Below are 27,860 nucleotides of genomic sequence, written 5' to 3'. Positions count from 1 at the left end.
GGTGAGGGCCGGGGGCGGCACTGGGGGCACAGCGTACCCCAGGGCCTCCCTCGGGTCCCTGTGCCGCCTCCTGCTCCCCCAGCTGCAGCCCACCTGAGGCCACCGCCCAGCCCGGCCTTCCAGGGCCAGGCGGGGCTGTGTCGCGGGCCCGGCTGAGCCCTGCTCTCTCCGCAGTGTACTGGCTGGCCGGGGCACAGGCCTGCTTCACCGTGTGGTCAGGGCTCTTCCTGCTCCCCTTCTTCCTGCTGCAGAAGCCGCGGCGTCCGGCCCAGATGCTCAAGGCTGAGTAGCTGGGCTGCTGTGCCCGCGCCTGGGCCGGTCCCCTGCCGCCCGCTTCCCCTTCCAGCCCAGAAGACCCAGGCGGGGGATGGCTGCTCCCCACCTCGGGCTGGCCCCGCCGGGAACCCGGGCAGCTGGGAGGCCCTGCCCCTCGTCTTCCCACGCCCCGTTGCTCCCGGCGGAGTCAGGTCTCCAAGGCCCTCACGGTTTCTGCTGGGGTTGGTTTGGAACCAGCGACACTCTGGCAGCCAGTTTTCTGAATGACAAAATAAAGCGGCTGTTGAGTTTTACCAAGTGCCTGATTCCAGGAGGGGCCCTGCCTCACCACTGCCTCCAGGAGCCCCTGGGGCTGGACGGCTTTCATTACTCCACTGAACAGAACAGCACAAGGCTCCTGGAAAGCCTGGCCCCCTGCACGGTGGAGGGGGAAATCTGATGCGGACCTCCAGGGCTGAGCTCAGCCCTTGTGAGGTGACCTGGGCGTGCACCTCACAAGCTGGCAGCCTGGGGAGGAGGGGCCCTCGGGCTATCCCTATCACAGGCCACCCCCATCGGACACAGGCACACTGCTGTCTGCTGAGCCCGTGAGGGGAGACAGGTCTGCCGAGCCCGGGGGCACAAGGACTGTCAGGGCAGCTTTCTGTGCCCTGCGGGCCAGCCCGGCAGCTCCCTGGACACCTTCAGCTCATGGGGAGGGACAGCAGGAGTGCTGGGCCAGAATGACCAAGACACGAGCACTCTGGGGATCTCCTTTGGGGACGGGTGACAAACTCAAATCCTATTTTAAGGAAACAAAGTAAAATGTAAAATTGCTTCTTTCCAGATTTAGACAAGCAAATTGCTTAAAGAATTTTATTTGTGAGTAAAACATGTTACAATGAAGGGAGGACATTCAGAACCTGTCCTCCCAAGTCTGTGCCTGTATATGCAACTATATTTCCTGTTGTAATACAAAGAAGTAAACTACAAAAGTGAAAATTAAAAGTCATTGCATATGTGGGATCCGAGGAAGGGATACGAGGAGGGGAGAAGGGCGAGTCCACAGTTAAGTACTTCAATACCACCTTGGCAACAAAAGGACACAGAGAAAAGCGGCTCGCCCGCCAGTGGAGCGGCCCGCGGGTCAGAGGAAGCTCGGAGAGCGCTCAGTGCCATGCAGCCAGCCTCGGCATTTGCGAGGTGCTGGGTCAGGAGGCGGTGAAGTGGCTCGGCCCACCCCGCGCGGGACCCAAGCCCACATCTGCCACCAGCGCTACCTCGTCCCCCAGTGGGGAGCCTGTCTGGGGCCCACGTAGGCCGACACACCCGAGTCAGGCTGGCACCGGGTGGCTCCTGCGGCGGGTCACCCTCGAGAGCCTCGCTGGCCACCCCCCCCAGTTCCTGCTAAGCAGCTTCAAGCCCTTCTAGGGATACGAGTTAAGTGAAAATTCACAATGGTGTCGTCAAGGGGAGCAAGTCATGGACTCCACAAAGTCAGATGGGACTGCCAGGGCCGGCGTCTTCCTTGAGTTACCTTTTATCAAAACCTGGGCAGCTTTTAGGCAGAGTTAAGGTGAGAATAAGCCCCCTAAGATCTCCCCCAAGACAGGCAAGCAGTGCTCTGCCGCAGTCTGCCACAGGCTCTGAGAAGAAAAGAAAAGCAAAAAGCAGCCTGTTCATGTTCACAGTCAAAAACGTAGGCTGAATTGTAAGCCTGCTTAAAGAAAATTCTAGAAAGGACACTTCCCTCTCCTGATATACCTTCCCTGCAACAGGACTCCAGAGGCCCAAGTGATTAAGCGACTCTGAGCTCCTGAATTTGGTTTTGATCAAGGGGCGATCGTCAGACGCACATCACTGCAGTGGTGCCCAGGCCCAGCATCCAGCCCAAACCCGCCTCCTCAAGGCAGCCATGGTGCCCTGGGCCGTTGGTGGGCACACAAGTGTTTTCACAGGACCAAGGCTTTGTGGATGAGAATCAAGGGAGATCACGGAACAGATAATGCCAAAGGAAGCCATGAGGCTGGTTCAGTCACCTGAGACGCCGTAGAGGGGGAAGGGAAGTCAAGCCGAGGCAGAGTGTGTGTTATTTCACAACAGGAAGGACAGCAAAAGGTCAAGGCTCAGGAGGGTGACACCTGTAACCAGAACCAGCAGAAGCCTCCAGTACCTTCCAGCATGACCACCACCCGTGGGGGGGCGCACATCTCAGGGGCCGCCGGAGCCCAAGGCTCCCCCAGGACCTGAGGCTGCAGGCCCACAGCAGGGCAGGGGCTGCAGAGCACACACTCGGGTAGCACCGGAGGCTGCATGGCGCTGGTCACAAGAGGGGAGCTCTAGCTATGCAGAGGGCTTGGCTTTTTGCATTCCATTACACAAGAGGACAGAGCACGAGACGCAATCGGGGACGCTGGCGGAACCAGGGTCGCTTCTGACACAACAGTGTTAGTGCAGGCGGGCCACCCTCAAGAGTCACTCTTCTTCTTGCTCTTCTTCAGAAAGGAAGGGGTGCGAAACTTCTTCTTCTTTTTGGACGGGGACTTGCCTGGAGACCCATCACTGCCAGGGTCTGCGACCACCCCCTCCTCGGCAGCTGTGGGGACAGCTTCTTCAGCTGCTGGGGCTGGCTCGGGGTTGGCCTCGGCGGGTGGCTTGGCGGGGCTCGGGGGTCCACGGGCTTCCTCCTCCTCCTCTAATGTCGGGAAGCCAAGTGCTTCTGAAGGCTCATCAGGGGACAAGTCGGGGAGAGTCGGCTTGAAGGTGGCAGCATCACTGTCATCTCCAGAAGTCAGCTCCTGTGGAAGGTCTGATGGGTGGGGCGAGAGAAGCAGGGTTCAAGGTTTCTGCCCAGATCTCAAAGGGCAGCTTGAGATGACTCTGAATTTTTACCAAGACAAGAAACTACACGATATACACTCTACTCTAAGGCTGGATGTAGCTAATGGTATAAAACGTAGACTGAGTCTCGGGGCAGTTTCAGCTCCTTCTGGACAGCAAGATGACAAAACCAGATGCTGTCACAGGCCTCGCTCCCCCAGCCATAGAGACTGCAACAAGGTAAGATGAGGACGTTTTCGGTCGTTAACATTCTGCATTAAACACTTGAAAAATTTGCCTATGACCCTAACGCCCATATTAGTAGTCCTGAAACTAAGCCCACATCTGGGCCCACAACACCTGGTTTCCCCAGAACAGCCAGTAGAAAATCGTCAGTTAACCTCCAGGTGCCATGTATGACATCAGCACCCAACAGAGCAAAGCCATCTCAGCGTCTCCTAAAAGGAGAGGGGGGCTGTGAGGCAAGGAGCAGGTGCGGAAACTCCAGCCATCTCCACAGTGGCCATCTGAACATAAAGGAGCCAATGTCACTTCTTGGAAAGGAAAAGCCTGGGGGCTGGCTTCCACCGGGTGGCCTTGGTGCACTTTCACTGACCCAGGGGACACCAGTTTTGTGGATTTTCAAACGGCCTACAGAGTTACAAACAACTTGCATGTTAGGCAATACCAAGCCGTTTAGTACTTTAAAATCAAGCCACAATCAGGATGGGGAGGAGCTGAGCTGAGCACAGTCAGAAGCGCAGGAGGCCCAGATCCCAAACACTCAGTGCTTCACCTTCAGGAGGCTGGAAGTGCCCTGGCCCTGCCAGCTGCCCCAGGACAATCCAGAGCCACACTTCATTAGGGCAGGAGGGAGTGCCGCGGGTACACTGATGACCCCCGACCCTGCCAAGCATACGACAGCCAATGCTCCAGGTCAGGGTGCCTGGGCTGCTCAGAACCTCTATCATTTGACCCAATGCCACCTTTTTCTAAGTGCTAACTATCGCTCTTCTGCCCACCTCAAATCACCAGTCCCTGCTTAAGGAAAGGTCCAAACAAATCCAACTCCATGCAGCAGGTGGCAGAAGCCCACCCTGTCTGAACTTAGGCTGACATCTGATTCAGCGGGGTAAAATCCTCCCACCCAGCCATCAAAAGAGCTTGTCCAAGGCTGAACATAAGCACTTCTGAGGCCGAGTGCTTGGGCAGCGCTGCTGTAGCGGTGGAAGCCCCAAGGCCGTCCTGCCACCCGTGCAGGCAGCTTACAGTGCTCAGGCGACCCAGCCACTTCTAGGAAGGCCACTGAGGGACGAGGTACAAAAAGGGGGCTGTTTTTATTCGAATAAACAGAAAACAAAATAAACAACAAAGAAGCAGGGGAATGAGGCAAAGCACAGGGCATTCTGGTTAAAGAGCAGAAGGCCAGACGCAGTGGTACTTACTACGGTAACAGGTACTCTTTAGCACATCCATCTCCTGTTTGTAACGCAGCCACAAGAAGAGAAAAGCACAAGTAGAGAATCTATGCATTCAGTCACAGCCATTGGGTTATGTAAGAAGAAAGGCCAAGCCATTCTTACGGAACACAGGACGGGGGTGGGGCTGAGCCACAGGCCTCACGGACACATGATGTTTGAGACCAAGGGACAAACACCCAGATCACACACCACAGACATGCGGTGGTCTGAGAGGTGACCAGAGTACAGCACTCTCAGTGGACTAGTTAATGCAGCAAGTCACTGTAGCTCAAACACAATGGAAGGCATTTCCAGAGGTGTCATCTAAACATGGTACGGTAAGAGAAGTGTGCAAGCCGTGGGCAAAACTGACATCAGAAGTGATGGTGGGCACCACTCTGAGGTGTGCTCTCCTACCTGGTCATAGCAGCTCACTAACCAATCTGTTTTGCCTCCAATTACCAGTACAAGAGAAAAGGCCAGGAGCTTCAGAGCATGTCACGTACTGGTTCGACGCAAATGCACACTTGTGTCAACAGAACTACGACCGCGTCCAGCTGCAGCACACGTGAAGCCATGCACCCTCCCACAGCAGGGCAGCCGCGCCCCTGCTGTGCCCTGAGCTCACCTTCCTCAAGCTTGATGGGAGTGCTGGGGGGGGTGTGGGGCACAGCAGATGGGTCTAGAGGACTCTTTTCCTTCTGTTCTCTCGTCTCGTCCAGATTCTCTGCAGAGAAGGACACGGCAAAGAGCTTTAGACACGTGAGCCTCCACCGTCCTCGAAGGCAGGTGGGTCAGCCTTCCCGGGGCTGAGCTGCTGCCTCAGGATGCCAGGCTTCGTCGGGCACATGCCACAGCCATCTTCGCCCTTGTCCTCCTCCCTCTCCAGGAGGATGAAGGAGGCTGACGACGACTGGGATGCTGAGTGACTGGTTTCGATTTCAGAATCGTTTCACCGACTCTGGATACAAAAAGGTCTGTTCTGACTCCAAAGAGAACCTGCCAGAGCTGCCGCCGCAACAGACTGCGACCAGTGTGCCCACCCTCCTCTATCTTCTGCCAGTGAACAGCCCCTCCCTCACTGCCTGGGCACTCCCTGCTGAGCAAGCAGTCGGGGTCCTGAGCCCCTTGCCCTACTCGCTATCTCAAATGATGCTACATTACCGCGACTCTGGTTTTACCTCCAGTGGCCGGGCACTTTCCACCAATAATTTAAGCTTGGTAACTATAATACTTAAATGCGCACACGTATAGCACATGCGCGCGCACACACACAGTGGCAAAAAATTGTATGCCCATTTCAAGGAAGGAAAACACTGTTAAAACTGTAGATGAATACAAGTTACATTTGACTTCTGCAATTACAAGAGGTGCTCAAAGTGGTTACCATTAGCCTCTAGACACTTCTGATTATGGCAAACTCACAGTAAAACATAGATAACATCTCTTTTTTTGAGTTAGAGTCTCACTCTGTCACCCAGGCTACACTGCAGTGGCACGCTCATGGCCACTACAGCCTCGACCTACTGGGATCAGGCGATCCTTCCGCCTCAACCTTCCAAGTAGCTGGAACTACAGATGCACGCCACCATGCCCGGTTAGTTTTTTTGTGATTTGTTGTTGAGACGAGGTCTCACCAAGTTGCCTGGGCTGGTCTCGAACCTCCAGGCTCAGGCAATCCTCTCGCCTCAGTGTCCCAAAGTGCTGGGATTATAGGCTAAGCCACCGCACGTAAATAGTTGGTCTAAAACAAGACTTAAATTGGAGTGAATTGAAGGTCTCCTTAAGAGAAATGCAGTTCCCAGGATGACTCTATGACCCAAGAGAGCAAAACAGTCAGTCTCAAACACTGAGACCCACATACTGAGGACCACAAAAGCAAGGCTAATTCCAGAGAGTAAACCAAGGAGTACACACTTAGATTCTAGTAAAAAGATCTGGGTTGGAGCTTAAGGTTGGCCTGAACCTCCTATGGGGGATCCTGTGCCCCTAAGGTCATCTTGGTGCCAGCCAAGGGTACTCAGTGCCCAGTGGACAAGAGGCTGGTGCTGGGAGCTTGGAGAGAAAGGGTCTCAGCCTTCATGGAAAAGGCATCAGGAGGCCTGCAGCTCTTGGTAGTTCTCAAAATATTTGGATCTACTTTTCAAAACCTAAAGTTTGAAACCACCCGCCTCCATGAATTCCCGACACTTTGAGCCATTTGTTTTCATTTGTTGTAAAACTAATGTTTACCAAAGCGTGACCACCTTTGTCAGTAAGTAATCCAGTCAATCACTGAGACCGTGAGCTATCTGGCCAGGAAAATTTGCCTACCAGCTGCACTCACTCCTTGCACTGGCAGCCAGACCCCAGACCAGGAAGGATCATCTGCCAGCCTCACCCAGCCCAGTGGCAGGTCCTGTGGTGGCAGCAAGGACTCTGCTGCTTTTAAATTCTGAGCTCAGGCCAGGCGTGGCGGTTCAAGCCTGTAATCCCAGCACTTTCAGAGGCCAAGGTGAGGGGATTGCCTGAGCCCACACAGGTTTGAGAACAGCCTGGGCAACTTGGTGAGACCTCATCTCTACAATATATAAAAAAACTAGCCAGGCATGGTAGCATACGCCTGTAGTCCCGACTACTTGGAAGGCTGAAGTGGAAGGAATGCCTGAGTCCAGCAGGTCAAAGCTGGGGGTGGTCATGAGTGTGCCACTGCACTCCAGCCTGGGTGACGGAGTGAGACTCCAACTCAAAAAACAAAAAAATTCTGAGCTCAGCCTTTGGCAAGGAATGGGGAGTCGTGAAAGGCACCTGGCATCCCTGTTTCCTAGCAGGAGTGCTTCCGGGCTATGGATGGCGCCATCACTCTGAAGTGCTGCCATAGTGGCCAGGGGGCCTACCCCTCTCCCAATCCCTACAAAGAGCTTGCAATGGGGGTCGGAGATTAGTCTGACAAGCCTGGCTGCAGGAAGAACTTTGCAGCAGTCATTTTGAGTCTGAGCACTGCTTAACAAGAGTGGCGGAGCTGGAGTAGCTGCCCCTCTCGCCCTGTGTGAACTATTTTGAAGGGCAGAAAAAGCCCTACGGCAGCTAGACTATACCTAACTGCAAAACAACTAAAAATAACACTAAAGTTGGGTGCAATGGCTCACGCCTGTAATCACAGCATTTTGGAAGGCAGAAGTGAGAGGAATGCCTGAGCCCAGGGGTTCAAGACCAGTCTGGGCAACTTGGTGAGACCTCATCTCTACAGTAAATTTTAAAAAACTAGCTGGGCATGAAGCTGCATGCCTATAGTCCCAGCTACTTGAAAGGCTGAGGTGGAAGGATCGTTGAGCCCAGGAGGCCAAGGCGACAGAGTGAGATTCTTACTCAAATAAATAAATAAATAAAATTAAAAACAATAAAAAGAGAAGAGTTGGTCTTCACAGATGAGGAAGAACCAGTGAAACCCCAAGCCGCAAACGTGATGGTAATAAGGACAGCAGAGCAACCCTCTGAACAGAGGCCAAGTGCCACGTGTAAGACCGAACATGAGTCCAAGTTGGGGCTCTGCCCCATGCAACCTTGCCCTTGGGGAACTACTTTGTCTCTGACCCCCACATTCCTCTGCTCCGGCTGGCGGGAACCAGCCCATCACTAGGGTCAATTTGAGAATCAGAAGAGATGCATGGGTGCACACACAGCAGGCGCCCAGCACAATGTGACTCCTCAGGACGATCCGTGCGAGTTAATGAATCAAAATGGAGGCTGCAGTGAAACTTTAACAGATAGAAATTCTGAGCATATACAAGAGATAAATGTCTCTTAAAGATAATACTCAGGCCAATGTGGTGGCTCACGCCTGTAATCTCTGCACTTTGCAAGGTTAAGGCAGGAGGATCACTTGAGTCCAACCAAGAGTTTGAGACTGCAGTGAGCTATGATCACACAACTGCACTCCAGTCTGGATGGCAGAGTGAGACCCTGTCTCAAAATAACAGTAACTATACCATTATTCAGGCTGGCTTTTCTACCAACTAACGAAATTAGTGGGCTTTTTTGTTTTTGTTGCCCAGGCTGGAGTACAGTGGCATCATCAAGGGTCACCAGAGCCTCCAATTCCTGGGCTCAAGCAATCCTCAAGCGATGGCCTCTCGAGGAGTTGACACTACAAACATGCATCACCACACCCAGCTAATTTTTTGTAGAGACACAGTCTCCCAATGTCACCTAAGCTGGATAACAGATTAGTGAATTCTTATGTGAATATTCTGATTACTCCACATGGACAGAAGTCCCTGGCAGAAGGCCCAGTGCCCTCACAGCCTGGAACATTCACAAGTGTGTCTAACTTTGCAATTTCTTCCATTCCAGCCTGAAACACTAGGTTGGAAATGGGGACTGGAAATAACATTCTGGTCTTAAATCAAATACGAGGTTAGTCTTTGATGCACATGACTATTCTTGTCACCACCTGAACAAAGAGAAGTTCCCCAAGCACTTTCTCTCGCCTTCTGGGGCCACCCCGTGTCCAGGACCCTTGAGTACTCACCTTCGGAACCCTTCTGCTTCCGCTCCACCTCCCTGCGGTATTCTTCCAGCTCACGGTCTGTAAGCGTGTTGAAGGGGTTAGGGCCCGTGGTGCTCACAATGACATGAGGCTGATACTCCTTCTCAATGATGGCCTTGGAGGCTGTTACCAGCTCTCCCTGTGAATAAAATGGATATCTAGTCTGCAGAAGCCCAGCCTGATGGGTACTGTCCCTCCTCCCCGGCAGGCTGTAGGCAGGTGGGGGCGGGAGGCTTTCTGGGAGCAGACAGACACCCCTGAGACTGCACTACCATGGGCCCAAGGCCTTGGCTGAGCTGCAGCCTTCAGTGGCAGATGTGGAAACATGGTTCGATGCTACAAAACAAATGTAACAGAAGAAATCCTTCAAAAGTCCTTCAGGTTTCAGAAGTAAAGGTCCCAAGTGCAGACTCAAGAGCACCTGTACACCTCAGGAAGGGTTCTTATTGCCAGACAGAAGAGGGAGAGGTCCTTTCCCATTACTGAATAGAAGTCAACTACTTTCCCTTGTGACGTTAGAAAACGTCATAAGTTACAACACTCAGAGTAAGGTACACTTGGAGATAAGCTTATAGTCTAAGAGTACAGATAAGTTCTGTTCTTTTAATAATGCACTTAGTTTATAACTAGCTCCTTTCACAGACAGCAAAATGTCCCAGGGACACCAGTATTGTCTGAGGAATTTGGAAATTGTGAGAACTTGTACTAAGGAAAAAAGGAAGAAAGCAAAGCAAAGGCACAAAGGCAGCTCATAGACCATGCCCAATCTTAAGAAGGAGGTGGATTCGTGACCTGCCTGGGCAACTTGGTAAGACCTCATCTCTACAATAAATCAAAAATTAGCCAGGTGTGGTAGCGCGCGCCTGTAGTTCCAGCTACTTGGAAGGTTGAGGCAGAAGGATCGCCAGAGCCCAGCACGCTGAGGCTGCAGTGGCCAGGAGCGGCCACTGCACTCCAGTCTGGGTGACAAAGTGAGACTCCAACTCAAAAAAAAAAAGGAGGTGGAGCCTGCAAGTGGGCACAGTGAGACAGGCAGCCCTGGGGGTACACTCTACACTCTACCCACACTTGCTTGACCCAGTACAGCTCTGTGCCCACAGTGCAGCCTGGTTGGGTCAAGAGCAGGAAAATGCCCCCAAATGCTCTGGGATTCACTTCTGAAAAAGTTAACCAGAACTCACACCCATGCATATGACTTAATGACAGCTTCCAAAAACAAACGAAAACAGGAGAATACAAAATCATTCTGATGGCAGGCCTGGTCCTTCAGTGCTTGCCTCAGTTAGGGTTGAATATCAGAGGTAGAAAGCCCTCCAGCCAAGCTCATTCCTGGGAAAATCCAGCTCACATGGGTCAAATGCTCCTCAGGCGGAGGCAGGGGAACCTAGACTAGCTGACATGGGTGGTCACTACCTGGCAGAATATAGGGTGTAAGGAGCCCTTCATAACTGACAAGTGACTCAGAGCCCAGACAACTCCTGCACAACAATCTGGAGACTCATGACAGTCTAAATGGTCAAGGGGAGCCCTCTTTTTACTAGGCCTGAACGGAGGCTGACTGGTTTTCTATTTAGAAATAGTCCTGCCTCATCGAGACGTGAAATTGAATCCTTGCCTGCTACTTGTGAGCTCTGTGACCAACACAAGCCCCTTCCTGTCCACAGGCCTCAGTCCTTACTATTTGCAAGAGAAGCTGGTTGGACTGACAACTGCTCAGCCTCCTTCAAGTGATGGCACTCTATACATTGATGACAATTTGGCTAGCTGCACCTACATGCTGGTATCATTGCCAATAAAAAGAGAGGGTGACATGAGGTTTGAAAGAAATGCTTAAATTCATTTAAATCAGATGTTTAAAACGAGTAAAGGAATAAAATGTCAAAAAACGACTGTCACAGGCATCAAAGCCCTTGTTTCCAGTTTCAGTGATCCAGAGGACAAATCAGGCTCCTCCCATGCCAGGAAAGCCAGTGCTCAAGGCAAGAATGGCAGGCTCCCACTTCGAGTGGCAAAGGGTTCCCTCCTCCAAATACCTCACCTAAGGGCCAAGCTGCTGTCAAGATCATCTGTGAACAAACATAGGAGCAGAGTGACTGTGTCACTCTGGAGGGAAAAAAACAGTAATACTTGAGATGCAGAGGAGAATGAGCCACTTGTGGAACAATCAGGTTGAGAAATCGGGGTGTGCAACAGCTTCTCTTCCAGCAGGCCCCATGGAGGTCCCTACTGCTTCCCTCCCTTCCCAGTCACCTGACAGGGGCTCTAAAAAAACAGGCCCAATAATGATTTCTGTGCTTGACAGAGGCAGCTTGGGCTCCGCCCCCAAAGCTGTGAGAACCTGGGCTAGTGACAGATGTCTCTAAGCACCAGGTTTTCATGTCAGCAGGACAAACTCAGATCTTGATTGACATTCTTAGCGATGGGCCATACACTTCCAGGTGCTCAACACAAAGTCACTGAGAGAGTCTGAGAGGTGGTCTCACTGCCCCTTGCGTTTCCACCACATAGCATGAAGGGTGGCAGGGGCACAGCCCCTGAGGAGGCACATGTGGACACAAGGAAGCTCACAGTACACAAATCAGACCCAAGAGTCCTTCCCTGGGCTAGACAGTTTGCTGCGTAGACAATGACACTCTCGTCTCTAGCCACTCAATCTACTTGCAATCAAATGCAGAGGCCAATGTCATTTCAGGCGATGTGTTGTGATGTCCAAAGCCAAGTAGACAGAGTCTTTGACTGGCAGCATCCCACTGGGAACTATGACTCGCTGTCCCTTCTCTGGTCAGAAGGCAACACCTGTGTGAATAGCCATCACCAGGGAGGGAGAAATGGAAGGCAAAGAAAAGACCTTACAAGAAAAGCCCCCAGCCCTGTCCCAAAGACCTGTTCCTTCAGTTCTCAAATGGGAGCAAGACTCTATAAACTTGCCTCATTGGGAAGAGTTTTGAGGAATTAGTCCTCCTTAGTTGGTCAAGGAAAAATTCCACTTGCCAACAAGCAGCACTATGTTCCAAAAGGAGCAATACTGTCTGCATCTTGAAGTCCACCTAAAAGGAAACGGAACAACAGTCCCAGTAAAGGACATCTAGGAGTCAAAGCATTCTCTCCATAAGAATGAAATATGTATAAAGATCAAGGATGCAAATGTGAACTTCAGAAACAGGGAGGGAGGGGAAAAAAAGCCAGAAGAAGGATTTACGTTCAACTTCTCTTCCTCTAGGGTCAATGTGCAGTGGAATGTGTCACTCACAGCACAGTGTTCAGACGATGGGGACTCTATCTCTATCCTTCAGGAAGCACTCCAGTGACTGTGACGCACCCCCACGTCTGAATACCACTGGGACAGGGCAAACAAAGCTGCAACTGGACGATTTAACACAGCTCTCCAGGCTGCTTTCTGGAGAGCCCTAACAACAGACAAATAAAATCCACTCAGTGCACTATAACACCCAAGAGACAGCACAGCAGTGACTATCTACGACTCTGCTCTGGCCTCACAAAGCTGGAGGGCTGCACTGCAAGCTGGCTCTGCATGGCAGGCCTCCTGGGCTCATGGCCAACACAGGTCCTCACACACACACCTGAGATAAAGAATGATTGACTAACAAGATGGCAACAAAGTAACAAAACATACAAAAAAAAAAACCAAAACTGAAGGGAAAAAGAGTCATCTTTCCTCTATGCTCTGAGAAGTTCCTCCAAGAATAGTAGCTGGAAGTAAATTCTAAGTACAGGGGAAAACGGGACCAATGGAATCAATACATAAATATGTAAAATCATGTTACTAGCAGGGATTCCAGAATCTTTGGCACAACCTACCTCTATCTGGCAATTGGAACATCACTAAAGTGATAACTGCATCTCACTGAAGGTGTATTAAGTGAAAGAGATAGCCTGGAAATTTACTTTGACCAGAAGCTAAACATCACAGCTAAGACTCACACTGCACAGATGGCCACTTTCTGCCCTGTGCTTCAAGTTCTGCACACTAGCAGTCTAAACGCTTAGGGAAGGTTCCCTTCTATTCAGGCAAGTTAGACCACACAGATCTTTCACCTTCTGTACACGCTAGGTATGCATGCATGCACACAAATTACAATTTGGGTTTTAATTTTTCATAAGTCTTTCTCCTCTGCAGCATTAAAAAATTATGTAGGGATTTCTATAGAGAAAAATAAATACATTTATCAACAAGGGCTGATAAAGACTTCCCGTTCCTCTGAAATGACATCTTTCAATCATTTGACCTCTGATGGCTACATTCATTATATTTACCGCCAAAGCTGAACCAGCGAGGGTAGAAGGGCACACAGGGAAGCAGCCACTGCCAGCAGACTGCCCAGAGGAACCCAACTGCAGTCAGCATCATGGAAAAGGCAAATTCTGAAACCCAAAACATGCACTGACCAAAGTCACATGCAGAACTTCAGAAAGGCACCATATATCACTCAGATCGACCATTTCTCAGCAACAACTCAGAATGCTGAAAACTGTTAAAATATCTCATACCAAATGTTTTAAAGAATAGAATAGGTAGAACAGAACCTTCCATACAATCTCACAAATAATTTAAGGATCCATTTCAAGCTAGTCCAGGAACTAAGACAAAGCCTAAAGAGAGGAGAGGGGGAGGGGAATAGGAAAGGAGAGCAGCATGTACCGACAGGTGGTCAAGGACAAGGCAGTGAGTACCTTTCTAAAACAGAGAGATCTAGCGGGACTAAAGGTCTGCTCTGTAAGCTCGAGCCCTTCGATAGTTTCCGTACAGTCAGAGAGGGGCGCATCCTGTAACAGTAAACTGAGTCACCAGAGCACACAAGGCCCAGCCTGTGAAACACTAGCTGAGAGCACAGGATGGAGCCAGCTAAGAGCATGCAGCAGGGACAGCTGTCAACAGTGAATGCAGCAGTAATGACAGTGGTACGTGCAGATACTAAACACGAAACCAGGACCACAGGTGGCCAAATTCAGAAATGCAACAACAGTCATCTACCCCTGCAGAGTCTTAAAGCATTAGGTGGCATATTAATTTTCAGAGATAACTACTTACACAATTATCTTCCATTTGCCACGAGGTAGAGTCATCTTGTGGAATGCATGTAAATGTGTACCACATTTACAGGTCCCCACCCCTCTGCAACCCAAGCAGCACTCTGTTGCAGACAGCATTATATGCCAGAACAAGAGTTCCTTCAACCCACCCTCTTCCAGCATTTTACCCAGAATACTGCTAAACCCAGGGTGAATCCAGGTCCCAAAGCTGGTGGCATATGTGCCACCCCCACATATGCATGCATTACAAGGAGCAGGGAATAGAGGGATGGACATAGCCCTTGGCATGCTTGCTTGGTCTAGAACTCAAGGAAAAGTGACTGAATTGTTTCTTATCATGAATATTTTAACAAAGGTAAATGGTTGCCTAGAATACTTACCTCATAAAGTCATTCTCTCTCAATTTAAGAATAACTTTGGGGCAGATGGTCATACAGCCACCACCCACTAATGTCAGAGACATTCTGAGCTCTCACCTGGACAAGGCTCCTGTCCATCACTACACCACACAAAACCTGGGACTGAGGGCCAGCCGTCTTAATGTCCTGTAAGTTCTGCTCTCGGATCTGAGGATGGGAAGGAGAAGCATACGTCAATAGTCCTGAGAAGTCACGCTGTGACTGGGAGTCATGTTGTTTGTGCATCTGAACCCCAGTCACATGGAAGCTACATTTCTACTCTGGCAAGGCAGCCCAGTGCATCCTGAGTGACTACCATGCCTGCATGATGGGACTGGTCCAATATGCTTAGTGGGGCATGAATGTGGAGGGATAAAGGGACTATTCCAACTTTCCAAACCTTCCAGATGCTTTGGTAGGGCACAGATCTTTCACTGTACTCATTAACTTGGGGAAAAAATTCCCTGTGTACCCATCTTCTAGTGATACTGTGAATGCTGATGGATCTCATGCTGTGATACACCAAACACCATTCACAAGTCTTTGAATGAACCCTGAAAGGCAAAGGCAGTTGTCTGCTCTTGCTAGGAACAGGTTTTACAGCTTCCAATTCTGACCTGTGAGCAAATATCAGTTCAAGAATCAATAGGACCCAAAAAACTGTCTGCTGCTCACACTTCACACTATCAGTAGAGCAGCAGCAGTGTAGAGATGACTTAAGTGATAACAGCAGCAGACATCCTCTGCTAGAAGCAAGCACACCCTCTGCCCCTGAAGCAACTGCCATCCCTCCCAATCCCACACTCAAGCTCCGACTGAGTGCTGATGGCAGGACGTACCTTGTTCCTCATCTCCTGGACCTCTTTTGGGTTAGTGTTCAATGGAACAAACAGGTTAGGGACAGCAGAGGTGGAAGTTCTATGTCCATCCTCTTTAGTCCACTGTAATATCAAGAACAGTTGAAAAGTCAGAATTATGACAATATTAAGTGACATATCATCCAATCTGTCCAACTTATCTCACATCTGGTCATGCACTGAACATCACAGAGAGGACTGAACCAATGACCGCATTTTCTGGATCACTCAGCAGAGTCACCATGGGAACAGGATATGGCCTCATAAAAACCAGTTAATGGTAGAAGTCGGAATCATGACAAATGGAAAAGGACCATCTAGAAATCTAGCCCAGCTGAATCTGGATCACAATGCAGGCTGACGACAGAGCTGAGTCCCATAACCCCTCGGACCAGCCAGGGGAGGTCCCTGAGAGGCCATTGGTTCACCGCTCTGAGAGTCATCCAACACCAAAGCCAACTGGAAGCATGAGATGACAGGATCATGGAAAGCAATGTGATGCTACTACCCAGGGCTAGGGAGGAGTCTGTACCGTGAGGCAAGAGTGGGCATCACCAAAGTTTTGCTTTAAAATAAATGATAGCATCAGAATGCACTGTCTGCATAAATACTTCAACCCAAGAAAATTATTGTATGAACACTTATACAGTAGCTACCTGGTAGAAGAGTTTGGTGATGTCGAATGTTTTATATAACTTAATATTTTTGAGTGTTACAAAAATATCCCAAACTTGAAGCGCTTCATGAGTCCTTAATTTAAGGCTGTTTTAGATATCAGCGCATATTGTCGGCACGCTGTGTCTTCCACTCATAATTTTTTTGGATATCCAATCAAATATGAGATTTTAAATCAAATTCTAATTCTTAGGTTTGAGTGGGCACTGAACACTAAAACAAGCCCATCTTCAAGAGCAAATGTTATGCCTTTCAGAATATTTTCGAGAGGCAATAAGATAGCCATAAACCATACAACTTTAAAGAAAGCAACAAAACTGTCAAATGCTTAGCCACTGTGAAGGAGAGTGTGGAATGGGCATGGAGCTGTGGGTACTCACTGATGGTTATCTTCTCAGATAAAAACAACTCCAGCGTTTTATTAAAAACAATTTTTAGGCAAAACATCAAAACAACAACCTCAGAAGCTGGAATACATTTTAAAATTAACAACAATCATTATAAATTAAAATATACCAACCTGGGAATACTGCATGGAATTTGTATTACTCCAGAACAATAAGAAACAAATATAAATGCTGAATGAGGTCTTCCCTTCAATGTACACATTGACTAAAATGCCTACAGTGATTTAATTTTGTTCAAGTGAGTAGTAAATAAAGCTCAAAGTTGCTGCCGCACAGGCACTTTGGAAAAATTCATCACAGCAATTCAGCACTATGTACACCATCAGCAGAAAGGTGTGTTATTTTTTTTAAACAAGTAAAAAAAAATAAGCAAATGAAGCAAATTTTAAAAAAGGGAGACAGGAGTGGGGGAAAGGAGACAGGGAGGGAGGGAGAAAGAAGGGAAGAAGAGAGACGCTCTCCAATGCTCTGAGCCCCACAGCCACGCAGGGTCCCTGCCCACGTGACATAACTGCTCAGGAGCACAGAGGCTTCTCACCAACTGTGTGTCAGGCAAACACCAGGACCACCTGGGGAAGACAAAACTCTTTTTTCCTTAATAAATCTATAAAATAAAAGCACTGTTACAAGGGGAAAAGAAAGTCCCACTTCGTTTATTTAGTTGCCCATGGTTTTAGGAGCATCCAACCTAATTTCAACTGAACTCCTACAGAACTTGTCATGCATAGATGAGTCTGTCCCAGCCTCTCTACTACATTTTAAAGCAGAGCTGGGTAGACTGTTGGAGGTAGGTTACAGGAGGAGTAAAGACCAATCTTCAAAGGAAGGTCTCAGCATCAGGACATCAGAGCACCTTTCAGGGCAAACAATAACGGAGCAGCATCAATACTGAAACGAAGCACCCCTTGCAGCGTCTGTCGCTGGTGCCTGCAGATGGCCTGCGCTGCACTTGGGTCATGCCGCACCCAGCAGGAGTCAGAAAAAGACTCACCACTATGGCCGTCTACTCACATGCAACAGTCCATGCAGAGGGCAGCTGGTGGTATGCATTCGGAGGCTTTGGGATAGAAAGCAAGGGAACAACGCTAAGGAGAGGGAACAAGGGTCAGCAGAAAAATACATCAATGCACAAGGGAAAACTGCTTAAGAAAACACTAAAGAGTTAAAGAAGAGATTTTAGTGACTTGATGAAACACTGGAGCTTACACTAAAATAGCAGATTTAGGACAGGACTACGTTTTCATGCAGGAAATATTAAGAGTCCTTGAATATAATTTGAATTAAATGAGAGGTTATAAGTTAATACGTGTAAATTATTTAGTATTTTTGCTATGTATGGAATCAGATTATAGTAGAACTACTGAGGAAGCATATTATATCTTAAGCAGTTTCAAGCAGACTTTAATTTTAGCTAATGCATAAAGTGGACTTAGGGTCAGACTAAACGAAAGTGAATGAGGTTCGCTTTCCATCTGAGTGAGAAGAGCTAGATCCCAAAGCCTCCGAAGCCCCAGCTACCCAACTTGCTCTACATCATCTAACTATGAACAGTAAGGTAGGCACAGACCAAGCAGTTGGTAATACAGCTTGGCACGCAGACACCGGACGAGAGAGACTGCAGCAAGGGTTTCACGTGATCGTGTGTAATGTTCGTCCACACCTTAGTCTTCGACTTGGGACTGCTTCCATTCTGCCCTTCCTCAGAAGCTTCGTCGCCCCGGCCAGAGTTCAGCCATCTTGTCTTCTCTCGCTGCTGCTTCTGAAAACTGTGTCTGAGAGGGGAGCAAGTGCTCGAATCACCGTCACTAGCAAAGGAGTAACCTGTGACACTAGCAGGAACCTCCACATCGCTGTATTTTTTAGATTTCTCTCTCAGAGCAGGGTATCGATAAGGGTAGCCAGTTCTGTAGCCCTAGGGTCCAAAGAGAGTGAAAGACAGTCAATATTCCAGATCTCAAAACAAGGTTTCACTTTGCAAAGTCGTGTGAAAACTTCAAACTGAACTTATGCATACCATACTACTTAGCAATCCCACTTCTAATTTTATGCCCAAGAGAAGCACATGTGTTCCACTAGACCCTAAAATGTTGACAGCAGCTCTATAACTAATAAATCACAATTGGAAACCAACCAAACGTCCATCAATAGTAGAACAGATAAAATGTGGTATATGCATATAATGGCCTATGATGCAGCAATAAGAATAAGAATACTACCAAATGCAACAATATGGATGACTCTCACAAAAATGAAGTTGAGTGAAAGAAACCAAATGGGACAAGAATATACACTGTATGAGTTCACTTATAAAAAGTACAGAAGGGCCAGGCTCGGTGGCTCAGCCTGTAATCCCGCGCCTTTGGGAGGCTGAGGTGAGTGGATTACCTGAGCCTGCGGGTTTGAGACCTCATCTCTACAATAAATCAAAAACTGGCAGGGCATGGTAGCACGTGCCTGTAGTTCCAGCTACTTGGAAGGCTGAGGCGGAAGGATCGCCGGAGCCCAGCAGGTCGAGGCTGCGGTGGCCGGGAGCAGCCACTGGACTCCAGTCTGGGTGACAGAGTGAGACTCCAACTCAAAAAAAAGAAAAAAAGGATTTGTTCCTTTTTTCGCAAAACTGAAATTATATCTTAATTTTTGGGGAAACAATTCAGCATTTTTCTACCTGTAAACATTCAATAAAATATTTCTTACAGCCCTTCCGCCATGGCAGCCATTGGAACGTAGCAGCCATGGCCTTGCACTACCCCATGGCCGTGGGCTTCAACAAGGGCCACAAGGTGACCAAGAACATGAGCAAACCGAGGCACAGCTGCCGCCACAGGCACCTGACCAAGCACACTAAGTTTGTGTGGGACATGATCCAAGAGATGTGAGGCTTCACTCCCTACACGTGCCATGGAGCTGCTCAAGGTCTCCAAGGACAAGTGGGTGCTCAGGTTCAGCAAGACATAGGTGGACACACATCCACACCAAGAGGAAGCACAAGGAGAAGAGCTGAGCAACGTCCTGGCTGCCATGAGGAAGGCAGCGACCAAAAAGGACTAAGCCTCCCAGTCCCTCAATAAAGCCTTTGCAGAAAAAAAAAGAAACAAAATTTCTTATAGTATGGAAACTGTCAACTATTCTCTACCTTACAAAATTATTAACAAGCAACAAATGCAGCTGATCAGATGCTAAGTTAAAACATGGACTATGATCAATGATTGCTGTCCAGTTCACTTCTTATAAACTACAGGGCCTTCTAACCTTACGCATGATAATAATCATCTGTGCACATTAAGGACACTGAATAAAACACACTTTTTGCCATGAATGTCTCTTTTATCTTCCTCCCCTATCAAATCAGTTGCTGCCTGATTTTGATTTCCTTCTCCCCAACTTCTAGCATGTACTAAATGCATAAGATGTGGCAGGCTGGTGTGGATTCTTACCTCCTGTCTCTCCTTTCTCACTTGACTTTCAGGCAGAAGAACAGTAAATGTTACAGGAGACAGGGGGCTTTATGGGTAGGCCAACCGCAGCATGCCTCGCACGCTGGGCCAAGTGAAATGATCTGCTCCCAACAAGCATGCCCGGGCCATGGCTACCCTACTCTCAAGACTTCTACAGTTGTGACCGCTGGAACTACACTATTCTGGCCGGCCACCTGACACCAACTGCTTCTTCCACCTTCTTTTTGAGTTTCTGCTCCTCTTCCCGCTTCCTTAACCAATCAGGCCCGATCTCTGCCCTAAAGCTCTCATCACTCCTATCACCACACACAGATCACAAGGGCAGAGCTGCATCTGGAATTACTAGGTCATGAACTCCTGGGGGCAAGAACTGTGTCCTATTCATGAATCAATAGTAGACAGTCAATTACTGCAATCAATATTGTTTAAATGAACTCAAACATTATGCAAGACTCTGCTCTCTCTGTTCATTCCTCTGCCACTGATTAAATCTACTTCTGTAACTATCTATCACTTCCAGACAGAAAACTCCTAATTCTCTCTTTCTAGCCCCAATATTCTCCCAAATGCAAAGAATTTCTGTGAGGACACTTATCATAGCCCAAATAAGACCTGTGAGCTCTTTTTGCTCCAAAATCCTCAGGAAAGTTAAACTTCCTGCCTCCTGAAGCCACCCATCTCACCTGTGACCTGGTCCAATGGCCAGGACTGTCTTCTAGTAAGCTGGAACATGCCGCACTTGCCCAGTATGGCCATGACAGCACACAAGGATGCTGGTCCTTCTAAAGGCATCTCTTCCACCCACTAACATGACTTTTCCTTTCATCTGTACTTCTTAATGTCATGTGGCATGAAAATGGACCTTCCTGAACCCCCCTAAGAAGTCTGATGTGCAGCCTGAAAGGAGCTCTGCTGCAGAGCTATTTGATAACTTGGTTGCAGGGCTGAGACCCAGGGGACAGTGTTCTTACATGGTTCTGAGAATTGAGTATTTAACGAGTTTGGAAAAATCAGAGGTGGGGCCGGGTGTAATTGCTCAAGCCTGTAATCCCAGCACTTTGGGAGGCCGAGGAAAGAGGACTACCTGAGTCCAGGGTTTTGAGACCAGCCTGAGCAACTTGGTGAGACCTCATCTCTACAACAAATCAAAAAATTAGCCAGACGTGGTGACTCATGCCTGTAGTTCTAGCTATTTGGAAGACTGAGGTGGAAGGATTGCCTGAGCCCAGCAGATTGGAGCTGCAGTGGCTATGAGTGTGCCACTGCACTCCAGCCTGAGTGAGAGTGACACACCAACTCAAAAAAAAAAAAAAAAATCAGAGGTAAACCGGAAAGGTACACCTTATAGCACACATTCCAAACTATTTTCAGCAGTGCTGTGGCTCTTTCCATGGAGGCCTTCCTTCTCTCAATTCAGCTTCTGTGATAATACCTATTCTTTTTTTCGCCCAGGCTTTCAGACTTGGACTGATAGTCTACCTACTCTTTGAAGTTATTTCCAAAGGGTTACCTTCTACATAACATTTTCTCTCCAATCCTTGCAAAAGGTTGAAATCCCTCACTGAAGCCCCTTAACACAGACCACATCCTGCATGTACTCATAACACCGTATGTGGTCACACTCTCTCTGCTGTGCTGGAAGTCCCACAGCCCAGCTTCTGGAACATTCTGAGCTCAGGGTCTTCTACACAGTAGTCAGGCAGCAGATCTGCGGAACACATTAATCAGGCCACATACTTCTAGAACTTACTGTTAGAACAAAAACCCCAAACACTTGACTGATTTAGAAAATCTCTTCTCTCTCACTTGTTTGTGGGATGATTATGAGCTAACTCTGCTAGTTATTGTAGCCTATTGTATTCTCCGTGCTTTTGTTCCCACTAAGTCCAAACACAAAATTATCTTTAAAAAACAAAATACAAGAAACCTTCACAACATTTTATCATGATTTAGCTTAGAAGTTAAATAACCCTGGTGTTTTTGATGGTGAAAGCATTTAGACACTGCATGAAGACAGTTATTTTACTTGCCATAAAAACACCAACATGGATGGGCGCAATGGCTCATGCCTGCAATCCCAGCACTTTGGGAGACGGAGGCAAGAGGATCGTCTGAACCCAAGGATTTAAGACCAGACTGGGCAACTTGGCGAGACTTCATCTCTACAATAAATTAAAAAATTAGCTAAGTGTGGTGACACGAGCCTGCGGTTCCAGCTGCTTGGAAGGCTAAGGCAGAAGGATCACCTGAGCCCAGCAGGTCAAGGCCAGCCGTGAGTGTGCTGCTGCATTCCAGCCCAGTCGACAGCAAGGACAGTGAGACTTCAACTAAAAAAAAAAATCCACCAACACTGGTGCTTTTAGAATAAAAGCTTTATCATCCAGTGGTAACACCATTCTTACCAGATTATCGAGCATCCGCATGAGGGCTTCAAATTCCTGCTCACCAATCTGCCATTTTGGAGGTGATACAGTGCCTTCCCCTGCCAGAGACCCCGGGGAACGGGATTTGGCTTTGTACTTCCCAGGATCCAACAGGACTAAGTTGTCTGGTCCTCCTGCACTGGCCAGAGTTCGAACCTTTTCCAAAACACGGAAACACCATTGCTTAAGTTCCTTACTGAGATCAAAAGGATCAGATGACTATGAGAGATCACTTCAATAAAAATGCAGGTTTGTGGCCCGGTGCAGTGGCTCACGCCTATAATCCCAGCACTTTGGGAGGCCAAGGTGAGAGGATTGGCTGAGCCCACAGGTTTAGCCCTGAGACCTAATCTCTACAATAAATTAAAAATTAACCAGGCATGGTGGTACATGCCTGTAGTTCTAGCTACTTGGAAGGCTGAGGCAGAAGGATCACCTAAGCCCAGCAGGTCGAGGCTGCAGTAGCTGTGAGCATGCCACTTGCACTCCAGCCTGGGTGACAGAGTGAGATTCCAATGCAAAAAAAAAAAAAAGGGTAGGTTTCAACAGAATAAAAAAAGAAAGATGGATAACGATGGACTGATCACAAGATTATTTTCAGAAGTTTTACTTTCCCATAACAAAAACATTCAGCACTCAAGTTGATGAACAAGTGAGAAAATAGAGCACCTTTCAGGTCCTACAAAAGACATGAGAAGCATACCTCATCAATAAGGGTACCTGCATAATCTATGTTTGTATACCTAACCCTGAATTGTATCCCACATCTTTAAAACAAATTTTAAAAAAAGCCATGGGACCTCATTATCCCACAGACATAAGTCAGGAAACAGCAGGGAGAATGTGAACATGGGGTTAAGCAGACCTAGTGATCTGATGTAGGGAGCACTCACAGCTGTGAGATCATGAAGTTTCCACCTCTCTGCACCTGTTTTTTCTAAAGGAGTACTGTGAAGGTCATATGAACAGGGATTGAGATTATATAAAAAAAAAAAGCAGCTGGCACTTAGTCTGGCACACACCCGTATTCTACAAATGGTAATGAATTGTATATTTGAAAAATAAAAAATTAGAAATGAGCCGGGTGCATTGGCACACACCTGTAATCCCAACACTTTGGGAGGAGGAGGTGACAGGATTACCTGAGCCCATGGGTTTGAGACCAGACTGGGCAACATGGTGAGACCTCATCTCTATAATAAATCAAAAAATTAGCTGGGCATGGTGGTACACACCTTTATTTCCAGCTACTTGGAAGGCTGAAGTAGAAGGATCACCTGAGCCCAGCAGGTCAAGACTGTGGTGGCCATGAGTGTGCCACTGCACTCCAGTCTGGGTGACAGAGTGAGACTTCATCTCAAAAAAATTAGAAATGAAAGCCCAGTAATCTTTTGCCAACTTAAATTTCTCTTGATCAATTTTCAAATTCATGAGCTCATCTTTGGCAAAGAGATTGCCCAAACACTCACAACAAGCATCAAAAAATCTATGTGAACCCCAGAAACATCTAAATAAATAGCAGACCAACTGGAATGGGCATCCCTTACCTGAATCTCACATGCAACCACAAGGTTATGAATATAATAGAAGGCCTCCTCAACACTCTCTCCAACTGACATGAGCCCATGATTCCGGAGAATAAGAACCTGAGGGAAAAGCATAAAAACTCTATGGGGTATGGCAAAAAGACTGATATTTTGCTTTTTTCTTCCCTCTATAATTTAAAAATCAGAGTTGATGTCTACTGACCTTGCTTTTAGGCCCCAAATTTTTCTGAATCAAAACTTTTTCCTCTTCATCCATCAAAATGCCATGATAGTCATGATAAGCCACTTCTCCAAGGGAAAGCGCCTCTGGGGAGATTGGCAAGAGGCCACATTTCATCGCTGAGACCTAGAGACAAGCAAAAGCCAGCATTAAACAGTGAATGATAACATAGCAAATGCTTTCCTCACAGAAATAAATTTTTTTTAAAAAGAGGAAATATATTATGTTGTTCTCTTCTTGAAAATAAATGAACCTATGAACTTAAAGATAAATTACTTCTGAGGCTCACTAACAATCCGCACTTAAAAACAAAAGCTATCATCACTAAGCTAGGAGAGCCCTTCAAGAAAATCCACATCTTTCTGGACATTTTCCCCACTGATTACAAATGCTGTGAAAGCTTGGATTTAATCATACCATGAGCACTGGGTCTGGTGCAAGGAGTAGACAACAGACTCCTCTGAGAAGTCAATGCATTTCAAAAGGAGGCTTTCCAGTCAAGCACGGTGGCACACACCTATAGTCCCAGCTACTTGGGAGGCTGAGGCAAGAGATTCACTTGAGTCCAGAAGTTTGAGACCAGCCTGGGCAACAAAGCAAGACTCCTTTCTCTAAGAAAACACTCCCTCCATCCCCCAAAAAAGGAGGCTTTCCAAGTGCTGTTAAGGTTTTTGTATACTGTTCATCTTAGGTTACAGGTAAGATTGAAATACTTGAAAATTAGATAAAAGCAAAATCATAAAAGTTTTAGATACTTACACTGTATAATTTTTCTATATTTAAGTAAAATTGAGTCTCAAAGTTAATAATCTAAGTGTTCAGGTTGGGTGCATGGGCTCACACTTACAATCCCAGCACTTTGGGAGGTCAAGGCAGGAGGATCACTTGAGTCTAGGAGTTTGAGACTAGTCTGGGCAACACAGTGAGACCTAATCTCTACAAAAAAATCAAGTTAGCCAGCATAATGGCACATGCCTGTAGTCCTAGCTACTCAGGAGGCTGAGACAGAAGGATCATCTGAGCCAAGGATGTCAAGGTTGCAGTGAACTATGATAGTACCAATGCACTCTAGCCTGGGTGAGAGTGAGAACTCGACTTAAAAAAAAAAAGAAAAAAGAAAAAACCAAAGTATTCATATAGTTCTTACGTTTTCTAAAATTCCCCAAAGTAGCCTTAGAATATGCTAATTTCAAAGGTTTTCTTTTTAATGTATCATTAAATGACTCTAGAATAATAGGCTCCAAATATTAAAATACTATCTATAGGCACAACAATTTCATAGGGAATGGTTAATCTAAAAAGATAATACCACATTTAACTCCCTTCATAGTATCAGTCCTCATGTAAGAAAAAATTTCCTTACCAAGCAAAATTATTTTGATAATTTTAAAAAACCATTACATGGTAGCTGTTCAAAACCATATACTCAAAGGTTCCTCTAATGATTCTTAAAAATTCACGGACATTTTAGTGGTTGAAATACCATGCATTCTTTTGGGGAAAAACTGTATAATTCATAGAATAATATATCTAATAAAACTCTGATGTTGGCATAAAGAACCACATGTTCAAAATAAAATAAATAAACCAGAGATAATACTCATCTAAATAATTCAATACGCATAACAATAGAACATCAATATAGATGAAGCTGAATGCGGTGGCTCACGTCTGTAATCCCACTACTTTGGAAGACAGAGGTGAGAGGATTGCCTGAGTCCAGGGGTTAGAGACCAGCCTGGGCAACTTGGTGAGACCTCGTCTCTACTTTAAATCAAAAAATTAGGTATGGTGGTGCGAGCCTGTAGTTCCAGTTACTTGGAAGGCTGAGGCAGAAGGATCACCTGTGCCCAGCAGGCAGAGGCTGCAGTGGCCATGAGCGTGCCACTGCACTCCAACGGGGGTGACAAAATGAAACTCCTAATTGGAAAAAAAAAAAAAAGATGAAAATACAACATTACTAAATCCACGAGGTCATCTGTTGTACAATAATCCTAAAAGGTCCTTCATATAAAATTGGTGATTAAAATGCATAGTTCAATAGTATCTCACTTTCACATGGCTTGGTTCCCACAGCTAGAATGTGCATTTTAATGCTGAAGGGTCTGGGGTTTTATCGAGATGGCCCGCTCACACTCACACCAGAAGGGATGAGGCTTGGTGAGCAGGCAGGGAGCACTCCAGGAGGCTCTGGCCATGAAAATCAAGCCTCCTAACAGCATGCACTGTCTGTGCCTCTTTCCTCAACTGCTTCTCTTCTTCATCCCAAGCATGATTCAGCCTGGGTTCCACTGGTTTACACAGGACAGCCGTGAGGCAGTCAGGCAGTTGGTTTCTAGGCCTCACCCTCTCACTCTGCCCAGCTCCTTCCCCACAGCCTTTCAACATGCTCAGATTAACACCCTTCACTGAGCCCACCCCCTCATTTTGCCCTCCCCCATCCCAATCTTCTTCTCAAGTAAGGCATCCACTCACTCCTGTCATTTTGCACTTCCCCAGTCTTCAACACCCTGAAATCTGATCTCTCCTCCCATCCTTTATGATTTTCTAGTTGTTAAGTCTAAAAGACATTTTCAGACTTACTACAGGTTTTTGAAAATTAGATGCTACATAGGGAGGGCAATTCAGAGGAAATGTGAAGTGCCTCTCACTAAACAGCTTTGGAATTCAAGACACTACACCAGGGCAGCCACTTACCGCAGCCCCTGCTGGTGTGTGAATGTGCACAATGCACTTCACGTCTGGTCGGGCAGCATAGATTGCAGAATGTAATGTGAAGCCAGCCTGATTTACTCCTAGATTTGTGCTTCCACGATCTACTATATCTCCTTGAAGATTGGTCTTAACCTGAAAGTAAAAACATTTTAAATGTCAAGAGGACTTCAAATTACCCTGACTAGAAACTATTTAAACCCCAGTTTTAAATGTTTATAACTCCTTTCAAAGGTTTTTCTTTAGCTGAACTAATCACATAAAGCATGAGCTCTTTTCTATCTTCTGAGTTTTCTATGTTTAGCTGGATTTAAAGGTGTTTAATGACCTAACATAACCTGCACAGACATGCCACCAAAGAGAAGAACATTCTTACCAAGCTGGATGCAGTAACTTCACTGTAAAGAAGTCCAAAAGGAACAATGAGGAAGTGCTCTTGCTCAGAGTTCACTCTGGTCTGCGGGAAAAATGCCTGAGTTAGTTCAAAGATCCAACTAAAATTATGTGCATCTTTTTTAGGCCACAAACTCATGGGTTTGTTGACAGCATTAAGTCAGCTCTGTAGGGAAACATTTAAGCACAGTACCTATCACAAAGCCAACAGGTACTGAAAGCTTTCCATTACTGTACTGCAGTAATTTATCAAGTACATAAAAGGTTTCTTGGTCACACTCATAATTGCTTTTACAGACAAAAAAATCAGTTTTACATTAGGCCTCTGACAGGTCAATAAATGATTGCTAGTTACTCTATTTCACCTTCTGGTGGCTACCAAACACTATCATAAGCAAAAAGATGTCATTCCTTAGGGGCATAATTTAAACTAAAATCAAGACTTACTTTTAAAAAGTCAAAACAATTTTTTTAAGTATTCAAAACCTGTAGAATGACAGACAATTATAAAAATCACAAATAAGAGCAATCTCTTTCTTACTGCTTGATCTTTTTTTTTTTTTTTTTTTTTTGAGTTGGAGTCTCACTCTGTCACCCAAACTGGAGTGCAGTGGCCGCTCCCGGCCACCACAGCCTCGACCTGCAGGGCTCCGGCGAT

At 47.1% G+C, this 27,860-nt stretch overlaps 2 protein-coding genes and 1 pseudogene across 11 annotated transcripts in view; 2 read left to right on the top strand and 1 right to left on the bottom strand.

The window, feature by feature from the left end:
* The window catches only part of MFSD10 (major facilitator superfamily domain containing 10), a gene marked incomplete at its 5' end in the record, with an annotated part of 2,963 nt that extends 2,389 nt beyond the window's left edge, over positions 1–574 (top strand). Inside the window, one exon of the mRNA XM_021711234.1 lies at positions 43–574. Within this exon, the coding sequence (XP_021566909.1) occupies positions 43–290 (248 nt within the window). The remainder of the gene's footprint in view (positions 1–42) is intronic.
* Positions 575–1,117: 543 nt separating this feature from the next.
* Positions 1,118–27,860, bottom strand: part of ADD1 (adducin 1) — a 62,720-nt gene continuing 35,977 nt past the window's right edge. For 2 of the 10 annotated variants that reach the window (XM_021711233.1, XM_008055771.1), the window contains 12 exons: positions 27,186–27,266; positions 26,795–26,944; positions 24,080–24,223; positions 23,878–23,976; positions 22,310–22,486; positions 18,113–18,364; positions 15,353–15,454; positions 14,592–14,681; positions 13,756–13,848; positions 9,046–9,202; positions 5,164–5,262; positions 4,520–4,554 (listed from right to left, as the gene is read on the bottom strand). In XM_021711233.1, the coding sequence (XP_021566908.1) occupies positions 4,520–4,554; positions 5,164–5,262; positions 9,046–9,202; positions 13,756–13,848; positions 14,592–14,681; positions 15,353–15,454; positions 18,113–18,364; positions 22,310–22,486; positions 23,878–23,976; positions 24,080–24,223; positions 26,795–26,944; positions 27,186–27,266 (1,479 nt within the window). Of the gene's footprint in view, positions 3,065–4,519; positions 4,555–5,163; positions 5,263–9,045; positions 9,203–13,755; positions 13,849–14,591; positions 14,682–15,352; positions 15,455–18,019; positions 18,365–22,309; positions 22,487–23,877; positions 23,977–24,079; positions 24,224–26,794; positions 26,945–27,185; positions 27,267–27,860 lie in introns of those variants that run through there. The other 8 variants (XM_008055766.1, XM_008055762.2, XM_008055764.1 and 5 more) reach the window with 8 other exon arrangements.
* LOC103258062 lies at positions 19,185–19,500 on the top strand (annotated as a pseudogene).

The sequence above is a fragment of the Carlito syrichta genome, unplaced genomic scaffold (genome assembly GCF_000164805.1).
Source record: "Carlito syrichta isolate Samal-C Ts95f unplaced genomic scaffold, Tarsius_syrichta-2.0.1 Scaffold301952, whole genome shotgun sequence".
Taxonomy (NCBI): Eukaryota; Metazoa; Chordata; class Mammalia; order Primates; family Tarsiidae; genus Carlito; species Carlito syrichta.
The sequence above is the reverse complement of the archived record's forward strand: the minus strand, read 5'-3'. Positions and strand labels throughout refer to the sequence as shown.